The 25,448-nt window shown below is 37.1% G+C and overlaps 1 protein-coding gene across 1 annotated transcript in view; it reads left to right on the top strand.

The window, feature by feature from the left end:
• itgbl1 (integrin, beta-like 1) overlaps window positions 1-25,448 on the top strand; it is a 59,968-nt gene that overhangs the window by 18,418 nt on the left and 16,102 nt on the right. Inside the window, exons 4-7 of the mRNA XM_046845013.1 lie at window positions 752-874; window positions 3,148-3,288; window positions 7,193-7,333; window positions 9,800-9,946. Of these exons, the coding sequence (XP_046700969.1) occupies window positions 752-874; window positions 3,148-3,288; window positions 7,193-7,333; window positions 9,800-9,946 (552 nt within the window). The remainder of the gene's footprint in view (window positions 1-751; window positions 875-3,147; window positions 3,289-7,192; window positions 7,334-9,799; window positions 9,947-25,448) is intronic.

Below are 25,448 nucleotides of genomic sequence, written 5' to 3'. Positions count from 1 at the left end.
CCCTTGATTTTAATCTTGAAATGTGGAAAAATACATTACTAAATCCCCCAAATACATTTGTAATTTTAAGAAAATAGTTTGGGTTGAAAAACCAGTGCTATATTCTGTATAGCCATTAATTCAAGCAAGTAGATGTGGACACATATACAGGTTCACTGCATATGTAATGCGTTTGTGTGTGAGTGTGTGTATATAAATGTGTACAAATGAACTTGCTCATGACCTTTAACCTGGACTTCTGAGGAAGGAGATGCAGCTGTCACAGTCCTTGCTGAAGCATCTGCCTCTGGCTTGCTTAGATCCACATCATCTCATTCTCATTACTGTTTCTGATAAAGATTTAAAGCAGTTTTATGCTGAACTTGTGTGTGTGTGTGTGTGTTTGTGTGTGTGTGTGTGTGTGTGTGTGTGTGTGTGTGTGTGTGTGTGTGTGTGTGTGTGTTTGTTTGTGTGCAATTTATTCTGAGGTAGCAACTCCAGCGCCCTTACTTTTACTACTCTCTGTCTCTCCAGTCCATCCTTCTATCACTTTAGTGTGTGAATATGTGTGTGTGTGTGTGTGTGTGTGTGTGTAGTCCAATGCCTGTGGGGTGTTCATATGAATTTGCAGCTAGGTGTCAGGTGTCTGCTTAAAGGCTTGTGTGAACTATGTGCATGTCTGTTTGTATATGTGCATGCCTGCATGTTGAGTGATAAGTGGTACTGAAAGGATGGCTATGTATGGTTGTGTGTGCGTGTGTGTTACCAACAGGAACATGCCACTGCGGCAGCTGCATTTGCAACAATCCCGATGGTAAAAGTCTCATCAGTGGCACCCACTGCGAGTGTGATGACAACCAGTGCCTAGATGAGGATTCAGGGGAGGTTTGTGGAGGTACGCCTCACTAATCATTCATATCTACTTCTCTTTATCACATCTCCCAGTGTCACACTGGACGAATATCGCAGAATCAATTTAATTGCTTTTGTACCATAGCGCTGTTGACATCTCTAATCAGAGCGTGTTGATTCACTTTCTATAACAGCAGGGCTCTGACACTGGTTCCGGCTGTAACACGAATGACAGGCTTTTAATAACACGCTCTTTCGAATGCGTTTTTGTTTCCATAGTAACATCTAATTCACGGACCAGGCTCTCCACACAATCTGAGCCTAATTATAATTAAAAATTAAAAATAAGATTCAAAAACATGTTTATACAGTAGTACGGTGTTCTTCGAGGAGACATTTATATAACATTTATGGACAGTGTCCTGAATTTTAGTGCTTAGTAACAAATCAGTTTTCTCCCTTAGGAAACTTTTCAGGACAGAGGAGTTTGTGCTGTCTGTTTTCTCTGTAATATAAATGATTGTTCATAGCTCTTATAAACTCTTCTCCCAGGCGTACATCATAAAACATATTAGATTGTAAAACATTTAACAATTAACAAACACAGTCATTACGTGCAAGAACGTGCAATAAAAATCTTCTTTTTTCTTCTTTCGGATTCTCCCATTAGGGGTCGCTACAGCGGATCATTCGTCGCCATACTTCCCTGTTCTCTACATCTGCCTCTTTCAACCAAACTACCTGCATGTCTTCCCTCACCACATCCATAAACCTGGTGGCTCCATCCTCAGCATTCTCCTACCGATATGCCCCATGTCCCTCCTCTGCACATGTCCAAACCATCTCAACCTTGCCTCCCTCACCTTGTCTCCAAAACATCCTACATGCGCTGTTCTTCTAATCAACTTATTTCTAATCCTGTCCATCCTCATCACTCCCAACAAAAACCTCAACATCTTCAGCTCTGCTACCTCCAGCTCCACCTTCTGTCTTTTACTCAATGCCACTGTCTCTAATCCATACAACATCACAGGTCTCACCACAGTCCTATAAACTTTCCCTTTCACTCTTGCAAATCCCCTTCTATCACAAATCACTCCTGCTATCACTCTTCTCCACCCACTCCACCCTGCTTGCACTCTTTTTTTTTACTTCTCTAACACACTCTCCATTACTTGGCACTGTTGACCCCAGGTACCTGAACTCCTCCACCTTCTCCTCCTCTTTTCACTGCAACCACCACTACACTCCACTGCCCTCCCTCGCATTCACACACATGTACTCTGTCTTACTCCTACTGATTTTCATTCAGAACGTGCAATAAAAATAATACAACACATTTATGATACATAATAGATCAGCGTAATAATGAGGTCAAGGTCAGGTTCTAAACACTATCAATCACAATAGAAAAAAATACTATTAAACCGTATGTTGTCGTTGTAGCAACATGCTCAAGCATAATATTTATCTTAATGCTTCATTAAATGTTATGTGTTTAACACTGTACATCTGGGAAACAACTTCATTTGTATTAGGAGCTTTAACAAATGATTTAATCTCTCTGGAAGTTAATTAGACAAGTGATATCTTATGTAATGCTTATCTTTATGTATATATACAGTACAGTATCTCATTAAGGTACTTATTCAGTCTATTAAAAACATTTGATGCTACACTATATACTGTACATCCTTTTTAATGTAAAGCGTACATGCTAAATGTATGAATGGGGATAGTATGAGGCCAGAATAAGGGATTGGGCTGTTTAGCCCTTCCCTTAACCCCAATGGATTAGTCCACATTACTTTTGCTGCCCAGTGATTCTTAATGCAAAATAATTGTCTTTGTTCCATTCTTTTCATTTAGAAAAAATATATGCATATATTTGTTCTTATTGTTATTATTTTATATTGCCAAGGTTAATTATATCTAATAAAGATAGGCACCTTCTACACTCTGAGGCTTTGCAGCCCCAGTTGGTCCACTTCAATTAACTACATTATGAGTTAATTTGGGAAATGTGTATTCTGCTTTGCTCCTGGGAATTATCAGGAGACAGTCCTTCCACCGTTCAAAAAGGTTCAGCAAAAATATAAATAAATAAATAAATAAATAAATAAATAAATAAATAAAAGCATCAATTAAAACTGCATTGAAATGACTGGATAATATGCAATGCGATGTTTGCTTTTGGGGGACAAGATATGTGAGAGACATTCAACTCTAAGACTTACCTACTGTAGCTGTGATATGTGTTTCTCTCTCACTTTTTTTTCTCTCTCTCTCTCTTTCTCCTGTCATCTTTGGTTGCAGGCCATGGAATGTGTTACTGTGGAAACTGTTACTGCTCGGCTGGTTGGCATGGAGATAAATGCGAATTCCAGTGTGACATTAGCCCATGGGAAAGCAGGCGGAGATGCACGTCTCCAGATGGCAAAATCTGCAGCAACCGAGGTTCGTTGCTTCATGCAGCATCACTTGCGCCATCCTGATTCTGCTTAGGCAGTTGATAGAGGTGCTATTGCAGTGATTCCATAGTGTTATTACAGGAGTACAGTAGAGGGGTTTTCCTGAGAGAAGGCACATGGACTGTGTGTTTGGCTTCGTGCCACATCTCAGCCTCGTACTGCATAAGTAACTGGAGTCTACAGGTATAGATGACAATGGGACCCCTTTTGGCTCTGTTCCCAGACTAGTGAAAAATCAGGAGAAGGACTGGTACAAAGAAAAAAAATCTTCTAGGGCATCACAAGTCAATGACTACAAGTGAATGAATTGGTAATTAGTCAGTGCTGTGGTGGGAGAAAATGTTTGGCCTGGCACTATGTCACAGTTATTGGCACAGAAAGGATACACTGCCTGGTAGAACTAACAAGTAGGTCTTTTATGCATTACTCAATGCAAATCATAGTGTGCATGCAGAAAATGCAAAATGCAAATGTGTCATCTTTCTCTGTGCCATTGTATTTAAGCCATTTGGTTCTGGATTACTCTGAACTCTGAAGACAGAACGGATTCTGCCAGGCAGTCTTCAGCAAAATGTTGTGAAGTGAGGTTTATGTAATGCCTGTAGTCTTGTAACTGTGAGAGAAATTCTCTCGCTCTTTCTCTTTCTTGGTCCCTCTCTGAACTGCAAACATCAGTGGATGCTTGAAATGTTTAGATTCAAGCAAGGAGATCAAAAGGAGGCCATTTTGTATAAACTAGCTCAGTGGGTAAACTTAGATTGGAAGGTTATGCATTCAAATCCCAGGAATACTAAACTGCCATTAGTGGCAAGACCATTGTCTACATAGCTTTATAAACATAGGTCACTCTAGATAAGGCCGTCTGCCAAATGCCATTAATGTAATTCCAGATTGCTTTGATCAAATTTCAGTGTTTTAGAAAACAGAACCATTTTTACAAACAGTCCTGTTTTGTTGAGGCTGTGTCCATTGTAGCCTCAGATTCATGTTTTTAGCTGTAAGGAGTGAAATCCAAAGTGGTCTCAACTTTTGCCCCAATCCACCTCAGGGTTTGGCATGTTATGCTGTCTGAGATACTTTTCTCTCACCTCTGACCTCTGGCAGTTTGTGCACAAACAGCTAAGGCTGAAATGATTCTTCGAGTAATAACAAATACAAAAAAAACGCAATCAGGCAAATTATTTGCCTCAATACTTTGTTTAGTCCATTTTACTACACACAAAGCACTGTGTTTCCACACGGACCATTATTACTGACACAACTGAGTTTTTAGCTAATTGTGCAGTGTCACCCTCTCTGTAGTGCCAGAAGAATAAACATATAGAAGATGAAATGGGCTACAATTAATAGAATTGCATGGTATCAAACTCTGCCTCTGATCCCTGCACAGGACTCTAACAATCTAACAATCAGCTCTGGAGGAGACGGAACAATGTACCTTATTTTTCGGACTATAAGCCGCTACTTTTTTCCCACGTTTTGAACCCCGTGGCTTAAACAACAAAACGGATAATTTATGAATTTTTCCCGGTTTCACAAACTTCAAGCCAAAAAAAAACTGAACCCCATTACATTAGACCAATGAAATTTCTGAACGGAAACAAAAAAACGCACCTCACCTGTGTTCTGAGCTGCACGGCATCGGGAAAAAAACTTCCATCGGGAATAATAAAAATATTTGTAAAATAGAATACACGATTACTAAAATAATCGATAGCTACAGCCCTACAAACAACTAAACCAAAATACACCCAACATTCATGTCACAAAATCACAAAAATAGATTTTTCTTAATTTTAAAGTTCGATACTTGACCTGTATTTGCATGATTGAGTTACTGCTACATGACCAGGTGTACAGGTGTTCCTACTAAATGTTCTAACTTTTAATATTAATTTCAAAATGTAATTTAAATACAAATGAAATGCACCATTCAACGCCCAAACTTAACTTAAATGCAAAATAAAATGTACATCCTTAAAGATCCGTGAGATTTTAAACACACATTGAGAAACGTTTAGACCAAAGGCGTTTCAGAGCAATTTTGCATTGCGTTAAAAAGAAAAAGAAATAGCACAATGTTTGTTTGTTCCAGGGCAAAAACAGAAGTGCTTTGTCTCTTTTCAGCCACTTCTATTTTAGTATTCTATTCCAAGGCTTCAATTACCTGTTCTACTTTGCAGTTGATAGCTCTCAGTGGATTGCTGGTATCTAGTTAAATGCCAACATCCCTTTTACATTTAGCCATTCAACCTTTTAGTCCCAGAAATAGCTTATTCATTAAATGTAAAATTGAAGTGTCAACAACCCTAAAGTACAGGACAAATGCTGAAAAAGCTGCATTCAGAAAAAAAAAAGAATCTATAATTGCCATTGAATTAACAGTAAGTAACAGTATATAGTTAATATACAGTACATAGTATGAAAAGTAAATTTTTTGTTGCTAGGCTACTAACAGGTTGGTAACAAATACATTTAGAAATCAAACCCTAAATACGTACAGAACAAATACATACTGGATCAACATAACTAAAAATGTGGTTGATGCTCATCTAGCACATTTAGTAACCTGCAGTGGATGCTACAGCAGGGTGCCATGGATACGCATTAACACATTTATTCCTAGGGAACAATATATGGAAACCTAAATGGGAAGAATATGGAAAACTCCTCACAGAAAAGAACACAGGCTCAGAAATAAACCATCGTCCTTGCCGCTATGAGGCAACAGTGTTACCCCCCACAGTCAGCCAGTCATTATATAAATATACTGATGCTCCTAAATGAAGAAAAACGATGTAAATGTACTACATCAAAGAAGAATAAAGTGTATTGAGTACACACAGGATGTAAGGTTATTGCAGGTCAGACCGGTGGCAGCAGCAGAATGAGGCTGGCAGATGGCAGGGATATCCGTGTGCTCTCTCTTCACTGGAGCAGATGAGAGAAAATAGGATTTTGAGTAGTGTAGCAGCTTGGCTTGAGTGCATCCAAGTGGAGGTGTTTCCCTTGACTCTGTTCCTCTGTGAATCTATTCCAGAATATTTTTGGAGATGGTTAAAGCCATTTCTCCCCTTAAACAGCATTTAAGTTATTCACTATTAGAAAAAAAACACACATTAAACTTTAATTATTAGGTTATTTATATCAAAGTTGTTCAAAAAATATTTATTGTCAGTGCTGGACAGTAACAAATGTAAGATTTAAATGTAATTTGTAATTGTATCTGTATTTTAATGGAATATTTATATTTGGGGAGACTTCAACTTTACTACATTTCAAAGTCAAATATCTTACTTTTTACTCAACTACACTGTAAGAAATCAGTTTTTATTTTTTTATGAGTGGATAAAAACTAGTCAAACACACAGCAAGCCACCAATCAGGATAGAGCTCTCTCTCTTTTGAACGTGTTTTGATTGCCGCTTGGTATCTACTGTACTTAGCACGAACACAGTTCAGCATCAGTTCAACAGCAAGCAAAACATTTTGAGTCTAATAAATGATGAAAGAAACTCCTGACTCGAACTGGCCACAACACCCGTGGCCTCATTTACGCAGTTTTTATAAAGTAGGTGAAAAGAAGTATTTTTTTACTTGCTGTATCTGTACTTTTACTCAAGTATATGCTTTGTGTACTTCGTCCACCACTCTGCAGTATTCACTCCAACTTATAGGAGAATATATGTAGTTACAAGAGTGACAATATTTCATGGTTAAAAGCATTAAACAGTGCAGAAACCACAGATTGACCAGTAGTTGTATGTCAGATGTTGTATAATTGTAAGATTTTGGTTTCATGAAGTTTGTGAATATGCTCTATAAAATGTATAAAGCTTGGTATTGTTACACTTAGCATTCACTCACACTTCTACTATTTTTCTTGGCAGGGACATGTGTATGTGGAGAATGTACCTGCTATGATGTAGATCCATCAGGGGACTGGGGTGACATCCACGGAGACACATGCGAGTGTGATGAGAGGAGCTGCCAGGCCACATATGACAGATACTCCGATAAGTTCTGCTTTGGTAAAACAAGCACCTTAAATGTTAATTGGATTTGCTTAAATTGTCCGTTCAAAGTTTTTTTTAAATGTGGCATTAACTTGGGTAAACCTGTGCTAAGCTCTAGTTTTTTGACAACTTTCAACATTTATAACATTCTTAACTTAAAAAGTTTTCAATTTTGTAGGTAAATAATTGGATTATACCTTCTTCCAGATGAACAAACTAGTGGTTTGTAAGAGTCACATAATCTTGTGTATATGATTAGGTGGATATAAAATTTAAGTTGAGGAACGGGATCTGATTTGATGTAGCCTGTTTGGTTTCCTGGCAGTTATTGGATGATCAGTCTTTAGAGATTTGAGTGTTTGGAGGGAAGATTAAAAGCCTGGGCAGATTAAAGAATGCCGACCTTGTGAGGTCATTTGCCTCGGCTTTAAAAATTAAGCTTTGTCCAGTGACATAGATACCAGGACCAGTGTTTAAATGATATTGCTGTAAAGTTGTTTCTCCTAGATCCATATATAGTATATATCCTATATATCATCCATATATATATATATATATATATATATATATATATATATATATATATATATATATATATATATATATATGTGTGTGTGTGTGTGTGTGTATTTGTTCCAAATGTACCTTAAATTAATATTTTTCAAGTTTAATTAACATGGGCATGGAACAATACATTACAGATGCTATATGCAAATGTATATTTATTGTTAGTGAATCTATACTCAACATGCATAAAGACAAAATATTCTTTAAAATGTTTTAAAGTAATTATGTTTTTTTAAATTAAGTAAATCATCAGGACACCAAAACGGTTTCAATTGCCAGATGTGTGCATCATGGTGGATTTTGGTGCTTGATTTGAAACTGGCCGCATCAGTAAAACTTATGTTTAGTGATTAAAAATACGTTTTCGGTGGAGTTTATTATTATTATTATTATTATTTTATTTCTGAATCAAGAAAGCGTCGCCTCTTTTATATGTATTTATTTATATTTTCAATAAAAATGGTTGAACTGAAATGCGCACTGCATTAGTCACGCACCATTTTAGTATAATCTCCTCAAGGGACAATACTGTAGAAATGAAACTTATATATATATATATTTTACACTAGTCAATGTGCAGTTTGTATTGCAGAACAGATTTACTGTCCTCTGAAAATAACTCAATACTGCTATACAAGCTGCACACTGACTAGTCTAAAATATAGCCAAGTATCATTTCTACAGTATTGCCCTTAAGAAGATACACTAAAATGGTTGCTGAAATGTGAGGGATGCACTAACTTTAGTGAGATACTGTATATTGGTTTATAGATTGGGAAGCCACATCTTCTATCTAATAACTGTTGTTATATTGAGTTGGGTGAGTTACTGTCTTCTTATGTTGGGTATGAGAAATTATTATGTATTTATATATTTATAATTAAAAATTTTAAATCAGTGGATGAGTGAAAGTGCTATGCATAACATCATAACATTACATTAAATAACATCTTTGAACATGGCATGCCTCATATAAAAGACAGATTGTTCCATAATTTTAGATAAACACAGAAAAAGCTTAAAATGGCAATGGAGAACAGATGATTTAAAAATTTAGTGTTCTGGTAGAAGCATAAATGTGGGGACAGACAGTCATTTACCAGGGAACAAAACTATTAAAGGCTTATTTTAAAAATATATATTAAGTATAAATGTAATTCTGATTAAATATAGTGGAGAAATGTCAAAATAGGGAAATATGAATATAATTTTTTTCAATATTTGTCCCTTTTTTCTCCAATTTACCAAACTTGACAGAGTAAACTTAAACAATTTTGGGACAGTGACATACCAAATTGACATTGAGCTACAATTTCATAGTGCTCAGCGTCAAATCTTCGAAAGACCGATAACTCAACCTGACAAACAATCTAGGTAATGGAACTCAAACTACATCAACCCAACATCATGAGTGATTAATGTAGGATTATATAATGAGACGCTTGCACAGGCATCATGTAACCTTATTAACACTGTAACACTATGATCCCTGGGTAATTGTTTTGCTCAAGAAATAAGGACATGATGACATGATGTATGTGGAGTAATAGCCTGAGAAACAACAGTGGTGGAAATGCAGATTTTACTGAAACAATAAGGGTGGAGATGTATTTCTTTCGTGTTCCTTCAGTAAACATGGGACTGCCAGATTAGCCAGAGCTCACAGACATGAGGAAAGAAAGAAAAACATACTCACATCTGTGTTTAATCACAAGGAATATCTCAACAATCAGGACTGTGTGTTTTGCTTTAGAATGGAAACACTTGCGAGGAGTAAATTTTTGTTAACTGTTTTTTTTTATTTTATATATATATATATCTTGTAAATTGAGATTAAAATACAGCATAAAAGCTTGGTGTCATGGAAATGTAAAAATGTTACAGACGATTTTGCATCCTTAATTGCTTCTGTAGGCAATGGACAATGTCACTGTGGGAGGTGTGAGTGCAAAGAGGGCTGGACAGGCAAGAAGTGTGAGCATCCTCTATCCTGTTCACTCTCAATGGAAACCAGTGAGAAGAAGTGCAGAGGGCGCTCCGAACGGCCCTGTCATGGCAGAGGTACATCTCAAAATGATTGTTTTTGTCTAAGGCACTTTTTCAAATATTTGGTGCTCCGTTATTTATATATATATATAACTAAACAATATATATATATATATATATATATATATATATATATATATATTGTTTAGTTCATACAGTATGGTACTGTAAATTGCTTTTTTTTTGCTAAATTTTGTACTGTAATTTAAAAAATTATTAACAATGTACAGTACAGTATACTACCCTATACTAATACTATTCTATATGACTCTTGGGCAGGCTAAGCCATGTGTTGAAGACATGTGTTGATTTTTAAGTTACGATAGGGTCATCGGAACGCATCTCCATCGTAAGTTGGAAACAACCTGCTCTCTGAAGGCCTATTTAAAATTTTTTTTATTTAATATACATAAACTAAACCTAATAATACATAAGTAAGTTATAAAAATATTAAGTTTTTTTCCCCTTGCAAGCTCATATCTTTTGTACAGTTAGTGTGTATATAATACAATACATGGTGATACATAGAAAGTTCTTCTAAAAAAGTTACATAATTGGACCTGAAGAACATTTTCCTGTCCAGATACACATAAAATGTTCAAAAGATGTAACCTTGAAGGCCTTTTCTAAACAAGTGATCTAGCTAGTGAATGGGCAGCTCATAGGGATGTAACAAGTTGACTATTTGGATTTGATATATGGATTTAAAAGACATCCCTACGATCTGTTCTTTCACTAATCAGTCATACACTTTATGGTGCCTGCATGAACTGAGTGATGGTTTTTGGTGTGCATCCTCATCGCCTCCTACAGCTGACTAGAAATTGATTACCATTTGATGCTATTTATCATAATATTCGAATTTTTTTTTCCGGATCCCAGGATTTTTCAGGATTTTTTGCCCATCAGAGAATCCTTTTCTATATTAACATTCATGAATTAATAGGCTTGCCCCAGATTGGAAAAACAGTTGCTGACATACTGGCATATTAATATTCAGGCTACTAAATTAAACTGCATTGTATGATGTTGGAGCAAATATATCTCAAATTACTGCCATAAATTAAAAAAAATATAGCACTGTGTAAAAGCCTCAGGTCTTAACACCACAAGTAGCTCAGATAATCCAGTTAAGTTTGTTACAAAACACCCCATACCTCGATAACTTTTTAAGGGTTTCATCTATGTAATAAAAGCAATACGTTTACAGCAGAGCTCCGCAAGTTCAATAACACAATGCTTTATCAAATTACACCACACACGTTGCAGCACATTAGCAGGGTTAGTGCTCTCAGAGAAGCCTCTGGTATTCCCTCCATCATTTGCACTAGTGTGAAGCCGGGAATGCTACAAGCCCTGTGCTTAATGGTGCATAATGAGTGTTTCAGCATAGTCGAATGTTTGAGCAAGAGTTCCTCTGGGCAGTTCCACTTCTAAAGCAAGAGAGTAAAAAACATGCCCAGTATAATAGCTCTTTATTCACCTGATATTGTCTAATTACAAAAGCAGGTCATGTACTCTATTTGCAAAATTGTCCAATCATTTTGGTGATAAGATTGGAACCAGATGGGAACAAAACAACAAATAGAATACAGCCAACAGCAGCCAAGAATGAGGCAGAGTGGAAAATGTGATTGGATTTTATCATTTCAGTGGAAAAGGCATTTTTAAAAAAATTTCATGGTGCCTTCTAATATATATATATATATATATATATATATATATATATATATATATATATATATATATATATATATATATATATGCCATGTTGAACATCCAGTGGTCAGTATGAGAGAATTGTAGTATTTTTGTATTGTATTATTTTTTAATTGTAGTCAAATCACCAAATTTTAACTGCTCTGATATAAGATGCACACATTTCTATAGTCAAAAACATGAACATGATGAATAGGACATGTGGTTACCGTTACCGTATGGTGCGTTGTCCGTTACTTTTTTAAATGAATTAATTTCGGCTGAAGTGTAGACTACAGTCTAACCTGTTTACAGCAGAGACGCATTGTAGGATTGGTGGATGAACCACTGTAAACACGAAGAAGACGCACTGTGGGCCTGTTTCCATTTATTCAGGTCTATGCGGCAGTAATGGCGAGTCGAGGCAAGAGCAAGACGAGTTTCTTGAAGTGGAAATATGCTCATTATTTCACTTTAGTTGAGCATAAAGACCTTTTAGTCAAATGTAAGCTGTGTCTTTCTGGTTCGAAGGTCCTATCTACTGCGATAAACAGCAACTCCAATCTGTTGAAGCTCCTTCAGAAACTCCATGCCTCTACGAAGCTAGAAGCTAAAAGCTAACCCGGTGTTCTGTTGTACATTGTTGATAGTTTTCATACTTAAGCTGTGAAAGGAACATTTTTAAGAGCTCAACACAACAGCTTTTATGAATTAGAAGCCACTTTAGTTTTTGATTCTGATTATATTATTCAGCTTGTTTTTTTATTTATTTCAGAAATGCTTGTGATACATTTAGTTACTTTTTAAATGAAGTAACTAGTAACTGTAACTAGTTACTTTTCTTAGTAACTAGCACAACACTGGAAATAATAATAAATGTCAGACTGGTTACATCTTAAATGAGATCTTCCAACAAACAAAAATCCAGAGGGGAAAAAAAAATTCATTATGGTAACATTAAAAAAATAAATAAAACCTACAACACCCTGAGTAAACCAGACCCATTTAAAATTAGGCCTGTAGGTAAATGGCATACACTTGCCATAAATAAAAGTGATTCTGATTAAAAGCAGATAAAAGTCAGCTGTTGCTGTAGAATTTGCTTGAATGTTAAGAGTTTGGGGTTGTTTCTACTAAGAGCCAGGGGCCACAAAGACTTTAATTTAAATTAAAAGGAATTTAAAGGAAATGGATTTAAAGGAAATGGATATAAATGTATATTGAAGCTACTGAATATATGGAACACTGTCAAAACCATCATTAATATGTGGAGAAAAGGTGTGTGAGAAAAATATGTACAGAGGCAAATTGAAAATATCAGGATTACCATTCAAAGTTGAGGAGAAAGCTCATCAGGGAGGCTACCACAAGGCCAACCGCAACACTAAAGAAACTACTGGGATTTCTGCCATCTTGGGTAGGGTGGCAAGATAGAAGCAATTTCTTACAAAAAAGATTATACAAGTCTGACTGAATTATGCTAAAAGATTTATTCAGGTTACCCCAAACTATGTGGGAAAATGTGTTATGGTCTTATGAGACAAAGGTTGAACTTAATTTTATATTCTAAAAGGTATATTTGGTGCAAATCCAATACAGAGTTATCATTCAAGGAATATAATACCGACAGTGAAGCATGGTGGGGGTTGCATTATGCTTTGGGGCTGCTTCTCTTTAGCTGGGCCAGGGGCACTTGCAAAGATAGATGGGAAAATGAATAGCTTTAAATACTAATATATTTTGACACAAAACCTTCTATCTTTTTTCAAAACACTGAAAATTAAGAGGAAAATTTAGAGAATTTCACATTTCAATTTGACAATGACCTAAAGCACACAACAAAATTAACAGACATCGCTTCAGAAAAGGATAATTAAAGTCCTGGAATGGCCCAGCCAGAGCCCAGAACCCCAAACCCATTTAAAACCTATGGAATAACCTAAAAGAAGCCATACACAAACGATCAACTCACAGTTTGAAGCAATTTGAACTTTTTTTGCAAAGAAGAGTGGGAAAAAATTCCAAAGTCTAGATATGTGAAGGTAATAGAGACTTATTCATGAAGACTTTTGCTATAATAAAGGCAAAAGGAGCTTTGGCAAAGTATTAGTTTGTAGGGGTGTGCCGGCTTATGCAATCAAGTGGTGGTATTTTTGTTTTCATTATTTAAAATGTTCCAATTATTAGATATTTATTTTAATATTTTATTTGTTTATTCTTTGTTTGTTGGACAATCACATTAAAGATGTAAACAAGTCTGACATTTATGTTGTTTATTTTTAAAAACCTGCCATTTTATAACGGTGTGTAGACATTTTATATCCACTGTATAAAGATAGGAAATCTGATGATATGACCACATTAGAATCCACAGCAAACAATAAGTAAACAGAAATTACTGCCTTGAACTGAGAAAATAGCGATGGATTGCTGCCAATTGCACAAAAAAGTTAATTGTGCTTTGATGAACCTTTTAGTTAAATGATGAATTAACTGAGTTTTAATTTGTGTGGTGCTTATTATGCTCATTATGCTTATATGGTCATGCTTATTAAATACTAACACTTGTGTATTGTGTATTGCACAGTGATGTTGATTTCAAAACCACTGAAGGTGTATAGCTTTGGCTATAAATGGCAGAAAAGAGCACTTTTGTTTTTACAAATCAGACTGAACAGTTGCTAATAAAGACTGTCACTACCTTTATTTCTGCACGAGAATATCTAGGTAGAGCAGTAATTGTTATATTTAAAGACACCAAGGGGTCATTTTAATGGACCTTGTATTCCTGGGGGCTTTATAAAATAAGGAACCTTTGCAAATTAGAGTGCTTTACGTCTCATCCTTTATCCCCTTATTTTCAGCTTTGCATTAAATATGAAATTCCTATTACTGCAGAAAAGATTTCCAGCTGCAAACGTATTAGAATGTGATTGTGGCAATATATACAGTGCCTGCAGAAAGTAGTAATCTCCCTGTAATTATTTCTCCTTTTGCTCTATTGCAACCTTTACCTGAAGTATGACATGGGATGGGAAATTTCTCTTCTTATTCTGAGATATTTAAATGCTATAATACTATAATACTTTAATGTTTTATTTAATTATGTTTAATTCAATTATTTAATATATGAAAAATCCCAAAATTGCAGAATTTATAAGCACCAGCCACCCTTTCCCTTTGGGATTCTAAATATAATTTCTGTGAGCACTGATTTATTAAATAATAATAATAATACTAGATGTCGCAATAATATTAATTGACTCAGGAAAATACCAACTGAAGGATAACTTTGGAAAAATAGCTTTTGTCTATCAACAGCAATCAGTTATTATATATATATATATATATATATATATATATATATATATATATATATATATATATATATATATATATATATATAATAATTATATAATAACTATATATATATATATATATATATATATATATATATATATATATATGTTCAAGAAACCAGTCTGAGCTGATTCGCGCTTAATGACATGGCGCGTTATCCTGCTGGAAGTAGCCATCAGAAGATGGGTACACTGTGGTCATAAAGGGATGGACATGGTCAGCAACAATACTCAGGTAGGCTGTGACATTGACACGATGCTCAATTGGTACTAATGGCCCCAAAGTATGCCAAGAAAATATCCCCCACACCATTACACCACCACCACCACCAGCCTGAACCGTTGATACAAGGCAGGATGGATCCATGCTTTCATGTTGTTGACGCCGAATTCTAACCATCCGAATGTCGCAGCAGAAATCGGGACTTATCAGACCAGGCAACGTTTTTCCAATCTTCTATTGTCCAATTTTGGTGAGCCTGTGCGAATTGTAGCCTCAGTTTCCTGTTATTAGCTGTCAGTTTCCTGTTATTAGCTATAAGGAGTGGTCTTCTGCTGCTGTAGCCCATCCGCCTCAAGGTTTGATGTGTTGTGCATTCAGAGATGCTCTTCTGCACACCTCGGTTGTAACGAGTGGTTATTTGAGTTACTGTTACCTTTCTATCAGCTCGAACCAGTCTGGCCATTCTCCTCTGACCTCTGGCATCAACAAGGCATTTGCACCCACAGAACTGTAGCTCACTGGATATTTTCTCTTTTTTTGGACCATTCTCTGTAAACTCCAGAGATGGTTGTGCGTGAAAATCCCAGTAGATCAGCAGTTTCTAAATACTCTAAAATGTCTACATGCCTAAATGCATTGAGTTGCTGCCATGTGATTGGCTGATTAGAAATTTGCGCTTACGAGCAGTTGGACAGGTGTACCTAATAAAGTGGCCAGTGAGTGTGTGTGTGTGTGTGTGTATATATATATATAATTTTTTTTTTTTTTTGGCCTGATGAAGAATTACACAATTCAACACATAGAGCGCTTAGTGAACAAACAGAAGCTGGCGCTGCTTTCACTCGATATGCGTTTCATACCTTCTGGTCGTGAAGTCATCCAGGTCATGACGGCCAGCATCCAATTTTTGACTGATTACACACAGTATTTCCTCGCTTTGCCTGCGTAGTGGTTGAATCCCACACCACACCGATATAGGTGGTCCTCTGTACCGAGCAAAGTACACCTTTCTTGATGTTCAGTCAACCCCAATTCCTTTATGTAGGTAAAAAAATGACACCTTGATGCAGGGTCGCCTGCATTTAACAAGTTCTGTGATTGAGCTGATATCGACCAATCGTCGATATAGTTCAGAATGCGAATGCCCTGGAGTCTCAGAGAAGCCAAAGCCTCATCCACACACTTCGAGAAGGTGCAAGGCCAAACAAAAGGACCCTCGAAGAGATCGGACAGGGTAATTCACAGGTGTCTCTCAGCGGACACCAGGGCTGACATAGACTGGCCGATGGCCCTAGTGGTCTGCTTTGTGGACCTGAGATCCAGGTCTGTAGGGCAACGCAACTTCACGATGTTGTAATTTCTCCTTTTGTCTCCCTTGTCCAGCTCTTTGAGCAGGTCAGCCTGCAAAACCACCATGGTATGCAAACAGCTGCCAGCTTGACCTGCCGCTGTTTAAGCCTTGCCCACCAAAGCTGAAGAGGTCTGAAGGAGGTTAATGGGCAGTACCGGGGCCCTGAGGGACAATGCAACACCGGAAGAGAGATAGCCAGCCAGCATCTCTTCAATCTGGGAAATCGTCCCGTAGCCACACTCTTTCAGTCCCACTATATTAAAGTAGAGAGACATTGGGACAGAAAAGGCGGGCTGAATAAGGGCTGCCAAAGGATCTGGCCACCAGAAAGAAGGCCAAACCCTAGCATGAAGGCAGTGACCTAGGTCTCAGGAAGCGCTAATCTAAGAGGATACTGTTTCTTGTCTGGCTAAGTGATGTTGAGCTTGGAAACAGCCCAAGTTACTGCCTCTAGAAACTCCTCAGACTGGCTGGACTGGCTGCTGAGGCATGTCCACGAGCACCTCAAAGCGGTAAGTGGGGCCAGAACCTCGAGGCATGCAAAGCGAGAGCACCCACTTCGAAGAGGACAGTGCATTTAGCTCTCGAGAGCTGACTGAGCATGCTCCGCTCCCTGACAAGCTACACATAGACTGTGTGTATTCCCCTGTGATAAAGCGGGGGCAAGGAGAAACACACAGTCTGAAAGTTTGCTTGCCTTTGGTTTACTTTTCCATTTTCCTTTTTTTTTCCGCCTTACTGATACTTACCTGTGGCTAAAACAAACACACACAGAGCACTTCCTAAACAAACAGAAGCTAGTGCCGTCTCCACTGCATGTGCTTTTCTAGCTTCCTGGTCACAATTTCCCCTCTGACTGATTACACACATGGTTTAGAAGGGGAATCAATGTTCCTCAAGAGGATGAAGAATGTTTTCTGAAATCATAGTGATTTATGTTATCATCTGGTGTAATGTGTATTATTTAATAAAGCTGTATTCCTAATATATTGATTAGAAATATATTGACTGATTGGCTTTAAAGATAGAACCTTAGGCTGACATGCAAAGAATATCTAGCTACTAATAGATAATCACAAATCCTTTCATTCATGTGAACTGTAATCATGTCCGAACTACTTTACCTGTACTACTTAAAAAATAATACTATTTTATTGTTCCTCAACAAAATTGAAATTTTGAGACCTATAGGCAAATATTTAGTGTACTATCACATAGTTGACAAGACAATTAAAAAACAAGCATTTGTGTGTGTGTGTGTGTGTGTGTGTGTGTGTGTGTGTGTGTGTGTGTGTGTGTGTGTGTGTGTGTGTGCGTGTGCGTGTGTATTCATACACATCTATGGTGAAAACTGGAAGATTCAGGTTGTTATAGTCTTTAGCTTTGTTTCTATTAGAAGACAGAACACACTAAGAAAAAGAGGATTTAGGAAATCAGAGACTGATTGAGTCTAGGGAACTTATTTAGCTTTAATTTATTTTTATTTATAAATTATATTTATTTATTTATTTACACTGAACAAAATTATTAACCCTTTAGCAACCCTTTTGTTTTTGCCCCATTTTTCATGAGCTGAACTCAAAGATCTAAGACTTTTTCTATGTACACGAAAGGCCTATTTCTCTAAAAATATTGTTCACAAATCTGTCTAAATCTGTGTTAGTGAGCACTTCTCCTTTGCCCAGATAATCCATCCACCTCACAGGTGTGGCATATCAAGATGCTGATTAGACAGCATGATTATTGCACAGGTGTGCCTTAAACTGGCCACAATAAAAGACCATTCTAAAATGTGCAGCTTTGTCACACAGCACAGATGTCGCAAGTTTTGAGCAAGCGTGCAATTGGCACGCTGACTGCAGGAATGTCCACCAGAGCTGTTGCCCATGAATTGAATGTTAATTTCTCTACCATAAGCCATCTCCAAAAGCCTTTCAGAAAATTTGGCAGTACATCCAACCGCCTCACAACCGCAGACGATGTGTAACCACACCAGCCTCCACATCCAGCATCTTCATCTCTGAGATTGTCATGCTGTCATGCTGTCTAATCAGCATCTTGATATGCCACACCTGTGAGGTGGATGAAATATCTCAGCAAAGAAGAAGTGCTCACAAACACAGATTTAGACAGATTTGTGAACAATATTTGGGGGGAGAAATAGGCCTTTTGTGTACACATATGTATACAGAGTTCATCTCTAAATGGGGGCGAAAAAGAAAAGGATTGCATTTATATATATATATAAACATCTCCATTCCTCACAATTTCTAGACTAGCTCACCACAGTGGGATTTATCATGCTATTCAATAACATCTTACTAGGGGTCTGACTGACTTACTGTTCATAGTTGTGCTCATGCTTCACACTGACTGTCAGTGGCCATCACTTAGCTACGGTCTTGTGTCTGGCCTTGTGATTTTTGGTTCGGAAAAAGCGTGCAGGGTAAGGCAAACTCAGCCCTGCTTGATAGTCACCTTAATTGTGGGAATGAAAATCATAGTGAAGGAAACTTATGCAATTATCTCCTGTCAGGCTAATGGATGCAAGCTAGCAGACCTATAGTTCCAATCATGGGTAAAATAATATGTAAACATGTGTATTAATCATCGTTTGGGTGGCTCTCTGCTTGTGGCTTGTCAAGGACTACACAGAAAATAAGAAGAGACAAAGAATTTATTTTACTGTGCCTCTATTGGGAATCCTTAGTTGCTGACTATGAGGTTGGAAAAAAATGTTCTCTAAGCAGATATGCTGTGTTGGAAAAACATTTCTGAATTCCCTTTCTGTTTTAAACTCATGAATGCTTCACATTATACAGAATATAGTTATAGGGAACGATATATCATATAGTAAAGATACTGTATATATAAATATTAGAGCTGTCAATTTGTTTAAAATATTAAATTGCATTTAATCGAGATTTAATTGCATGATTGTCATGAAGTAACTCATGACTGATCGCAATTTAATTGCACATTTTTATTTATCTGTTCTAAATATACCATAAATGAATACTTTTCAAGTTTTTAATACTCTAATCAACACGGCCATGGACAAATATTGATGCTTTGTGCAAATGTATGTTTATTATTTGTGAAAGCAACTCAACCTAGAGCATGAAGACAAAGTATTCTTGTAAATGTTTCAAAGTAATGATGGTGTTTTAAAACGTAAATCATCAGGACACCAAACATAACTTTTGCTATGTTTCCACACGGATGGTTAATGAGGTGATAACGGAGAAACTGTACCTCGCATAACCTTCATACGATTATTATTACATAATCATCATCATAAAGATTATTACATAATCAGAGAATATTTGTTTTAGATGTCAATTAATTTCAGCAAATTTTGACAACCCTAATATACACACACACACGTATGTGTGTATATATATATATATATATATATATATATATATATATATATATATATATATATATATATATATATATATATATATATATATATTTATCTATTCTACATGTAAATGACTTAGTAACAGCACTAATAACAATTCACATTTCTTTGTCAGTTCTTCAGTTCATTATTTCCTTCAGAAACTTTGGATAATGATATTAGATTCTAGTGTATGTCATAAGGTTTTAATTAAAGTCATGTTAGCTGTGACATGTTTGTAGCTTTTATTTGTATACTTACTTTTTTTAATAGGCAAATTCTGATTAATACTATTTAATACAACCTTGCTCAAGAGGAAAAGCCCTGAACTAATAATCACTGATACATTTTGTAGCCAAAGTCACATTTTTTTGCTTATATACTTATATACTGCTGTCTTGTCTAGCTCATTTAGGTAAAGAGTATTTAAAAACTTTTAGAAAAGATCAAGGCATGTGACATAACTGCAATAGTGCTTTTTGTTTACGGAACCATGGACTTTAAGAGCATTTGATATTGTAAAACTTGGAATTTCCTAGATACAATTATTAGTTTAAAAAACACTGGCATATTTTACTGCGGTTGTTTGAAAAAAGATAATTGCTAGGGCACTTCCTATACCTTGATTTAATTTCCTTGTTGCATGCTTGCACACATATGCTCAGTACTGCAAATCTGAACTTGAAATTAAATTTGTACATCTGAATCACTGACAGAAAAAACATAAAATGTATGGTATTCATGTCATCAAGTTAACAAATACTATAATGTCAGGAGGAACTGTCTCACCTAGAAAGATGTTCAGATACAGTATAACTACTGCTCTTGCATCACTGCTAGGGACTACGTCGAACATATAAAATGTGTAAAAGTACACTTTTATGTCCTGGAGCAGAACATCTATGTATAATGTACATGAGGAGGCAATGCTGATGACATCCATCACACCAGTGTCTGTTCAGATATGGGAAATCCATCTGACTTTACTCTATAAATGACAAATGATTGGAATGAATACCCACCATCCAGTCTGAATAGTATTGTGGGATGTTTGCTGGTTAAAGTAAGATTGTCTTACAACACTGCAAGGTCAACTGATTGTTTAACAAATCTGGATATGAGTAGAAACTTAAGAGGTCAAGGTCAATAATTTGGCTTGCAAAACGAGCTTATCACCAAAACACGCCAAGTACACACGGTCTTTCTGCTGAAAAATCTATCTTCGCTTATCATGCTTTGCAAGCTCCTAAAAAGACAATTAGTTCTGAGTAGTAGGAGCTCTTGCATTTCTAAATAATCCTCAACCTGTTCTTTTTCCAGTGGTGGGTGTTCCAACCACTAGTAAAAACAGAAGTACAAACTGTGTTACTAGCCATTTCAGGGGCACAAGCATGTTTTAAATAATCAGTATCTATTGCCAGATCTAGAGTTCAGGATATCGTATAAGCTTTTATGTAAATAGCTCCCCAAATACCATCATTGTTTAATTTCCAATTTTTATTCCTTACAGATAAACTACAAGCCATTTCACAACTGATTTTAAATAAATATTTTTTCATCTATAACACTGCATGCTAGTCTTATATAATGAACGGCTCTTGGTTATGAATATTAATAACCCCAACAGCAATCACCGGAACAAATACACTCGAGGCTGTTGCTCAGGAGAGATCAAGAAAAAAGCCTTTCATTTGCTATGCAGATGTTGGCTGGTATGCTTGCACATCACTAGAGCTGCCTGGCGTTTACTGTAATGAGCAATCTTTTAAAACAAATCAGCTGAATTATTTCTGATTGCAATCACTCTCCCAGAGTCACATGATGATGATTTGCTCTGTGAACAAAGATGAGGCAATGTTTCATAATAATAGACAAGATGAATCTCTAATCATTTTCATACTAGCCTAAATGCCTAAAACTAATTGTGCAGTATATTACTGTATGTTTATATACAGTAATAGAATATTTTGGTTAGAGGGTATTAGTATGAAATGTAAAGTAGTAAAATTATTTTATTATAAATCATTAATTGTGTACCATTTTTTAAGTAAATAAGTTTGGACTGTGTATGTACATATCTTTAGGCATCAAAAGAATGGCTATTGTTTTTTCTTCTGGCTATATCCAGGCTTTATCGGTATTTTCAGCATCATGCTCTCTGCAATTGTGCCGGTCATGTGGCCTCTGATAGCAGGCAGCACTTGAATAGCAGTTTGATTAGAGGATGCCTCCAGATGCCCCAGCTAAACATGACTCCATCCTGCCTGACCTTTCATTTCCTCCTCTGATTAAGGCCTTCCAAATGCTATCTGAAAAAAGCAACAAAATAAAGTTTCTTTGCCTCTCTTTTCAGACTACTCAAGTCACGATGGGAAAAAATCCTGTACCCTGTGCATTGTAGAACAGAGAAAGTACACTAAAAGGACAGACGTTTGTGGACACCTGACCATAAGATTTTTGAACATCCCATTTCACAATTTGACCCCATTTGCTGTTTTAGCAAACTCAAATTGTGTGGGAAGCCCTAGAATTTGGAGTGTGGTTGTGGAGATTTGTGCTCATTTAGCCAAAATTTCTTTAGTAAAGTCAGGTATTGATGTAGGGTGAGGAGACCTGGGGTGCACTTAGCATTCAAATGAATCCCTAAGGTGTTGAGATTAGAGCTCTATAGGAAGCCAATCAAGATCTAAACACTCCAAGCCATGTAAACCATATCTTCTTGAAACTTGCCTTGTGCACAGGACCGTTTCTAGGTTACGTATGTAACCCTGGTTCCCTGAGGGAACGAGACGCTGTGTCAACAATGCTTTGGGAAAGCTTCCATGTTTCCACTCTCTGAAACACATGTGCAATCTGTCCAGTGGAAAAATTTTCCTTTCAGCAACTCAAGCTGCGTCAACAACGCTTTTGGAAGGAGTTTCCAATACTGCCAGACTTACCAATCCCTGCGTAGTTTGGATGGGCACGGCTAGGTAAAAAAAACTGAGGGGCCAGGAGTGGCACTAAGGTCAAGTCTCAGATCATGAGATCATAAGATTCTCATCTCTCTAATAAAAACCTGGTTGGAATTTGGGGTACAGTTCTTGATTGGTTCATGTCTTACATGTCAAATAGTAGTTTTTCTGTGAGATGGGGTGACATCTCATCCTCGAGCACCCCTTAACTCTATGGTGTAGCACAGGGATCGATACTTGGCCCGGTATTGTTCTCCCTATATTTGCTACCTCTGAGTAATATCATTAGAAAACAGTATATCTCATTATTTGTTTTTAAATCTCTGTCTGGTACGGCCTTAACCTATTTAAATTAACATATCCATCTGTGCAACCATGGCCGAACTCTCAGGTCCTCTAATCATGACTTGCTTGAAGTGCCTAGAACAAGATTTAAATCGTGGGGTGACCACGCCTTCTCAGTAGCGGCTCCTAAGCTTTGAAATTCCCTTCCTCCTGATTAAACCACTGAAAGGGAATTCTCTACTTTTAAAGCTAAACTTATTCACCAAAGCCTTTTAATGCTTATTTTATTTCTCTTCTGTTTTAAGTTCTTACAATTTACTTATTTCTTTTATGATATTGTATATGTTACTACTCTTATGTTAATTCAAATTGTATTACTATTTTGCACATTGCCTCTTGCACTTTGTTCAGCACCTAGGTTATACCTGGTAGATGTTAGGTGCTATATAAATTAAGATTGATTGATTGATTGAAGGCTGTAGGACCTGACAAAGGTCAGTGGGATGAACCAGCCCACAGCATTGCAAATGTCTTGAAGAGATACCCCAGAGGACAAGGCCTTAGAGGACTCCACAATCTGGGTGGAGTGAGCTCTGACCCCCCCAAAGGTGCGGGGAGACCAGAAGACTCATAAGAGGAGTGAATAGCATCCACAATCCACCTACTGAGGGTCTGCTTATCGTTAGGAAACGATAACCCTTGTTATATAGACCGTAGCAGACAAACAGCTGGTCCAACTTCTCCACAGGGCAGTTCTGTGGATGTATGTGTCCAGTGCTTGCACCAGGCACACCCAGTTAAGCTCGGAGGTCTAAAAAGGAGGAGGATAGAATGCCTAGAACATGACTGGTCATGGGACAACCAAGGGTGTCAAGCAAGATGGCTCTATCCCTGTCAGACAAATCTGACAAGGGTGATTCAGAGGTGTTTCTCTGTGGAGACATAGACATAGACCACCATAGACCACTTTTTTGTGGCCCTGAGATCCAGGTCTGTAGCACAATGCAGCTCTTGGAGCCCATCGCTGCCCATAGGCACTCCCTCATCTAGCTCTCACAGCAGGTTGGCCTGATAAGTCTGCAACATGGCCATGGTGTGCATGCCTTGGTGGGCAGTACTAAAAACTGAAGGGACAATGCAGCACACGGGGAGAGATAGTTAGCCAAGGCATCGTTCCACATCCGCACTCCTTCAGCCCTACTAATTTTCTGTTTGTGAGAGAAACGTTGGGGTTGAATAAAGGTTATTCCTTGACCTGGTCACCTCAGTGTGCAGGTCTGGAAAAAAGGCAGACCCCGGCGTAAAGGTAGTGACGTAGGTTGCAGGAAATGTTCGTCCAACCTGCTCGAGGGACGTAGTTTCTGCTTATCAGCTGGCATAAATTTTCTATTTCCAGATGTTTGATCAATCTCGCATCTCCAAAGGCATTATAATTAGAATTTCACAATTTTATTGCCATATATTTGTTTGTTTTGGCCTGCTGAACCTTCAACACATGAAATATTACTCAGCAAATGGATGATGTAATGTTTTGCTTCATGAAAATTTTGGAACAGGGCTGATTTTTTGATTTCATGTCATTTCTGTTTGGCCTTTTCAAAAACAGAAGGGTGGGAAGCAGATTTTCTGTCTGTGGTGCCTCGAAGGCATTATTTGCATGGTTCATGCAAGGCGAACCACATCAAGATGCACACAGCTAGACTCCAGTGCACTGTGGCTGCTTGGTAAGCACCACTGTCATTTTATGTCAAAGATGGCAATGATTGATGCAGCCAAGCTCCTTTGACTTCCAGTCTTTCATCTCATATATCTGTGAGGCAAGAGTCACACTTTGACTTTTATAGCAACTGGAAGTAAAAAAAAAGCTTAACCATATTTAACTAAAAGTAGTTGTGACTAATATTATGGCATAAATCAGTGCTGATCAGTGAACAGGAAACAACTACACACAAGCTCTCCCAGGAGACTATTTTCATTTAAAAGCAAATTCCAGACCTTGAGCATCATGACTATAAATGTCCTACCCTATCATTAATATTGATGGACTAGGGACTGTAATATCCTTAAGTAACAAGGGAAAGATATTGTGAAGTTCACTGTGAAAAAAGGATGAATTTTGTTCTGGCACCTGCACAAGCATTACTCCATGGGGATTTGAATTTAGCTGATAGTTATATACACCAAGTACCAAGAGGAATATTGTAACAACTTAAAACATGGTGCAATGATCGGACTGGGAGA

This window comes from Silurus meridionalis, chromosome 3 (genome assembly GCF_014805685.1).
Source record: "Silurus meridionalis isolate SWU-2019-XX chromosome 3, ASM1480568v1, whole genome shotgun sequence".
NCBI lineage: Eukaryota > Metazoa > Chordata > Actinopteri > Siluriformes > Siluridae > Silurus > Silurus meridionalis.
This window is presented reverse-complemented; position numbering and strand designations above follow the sequence as displayed.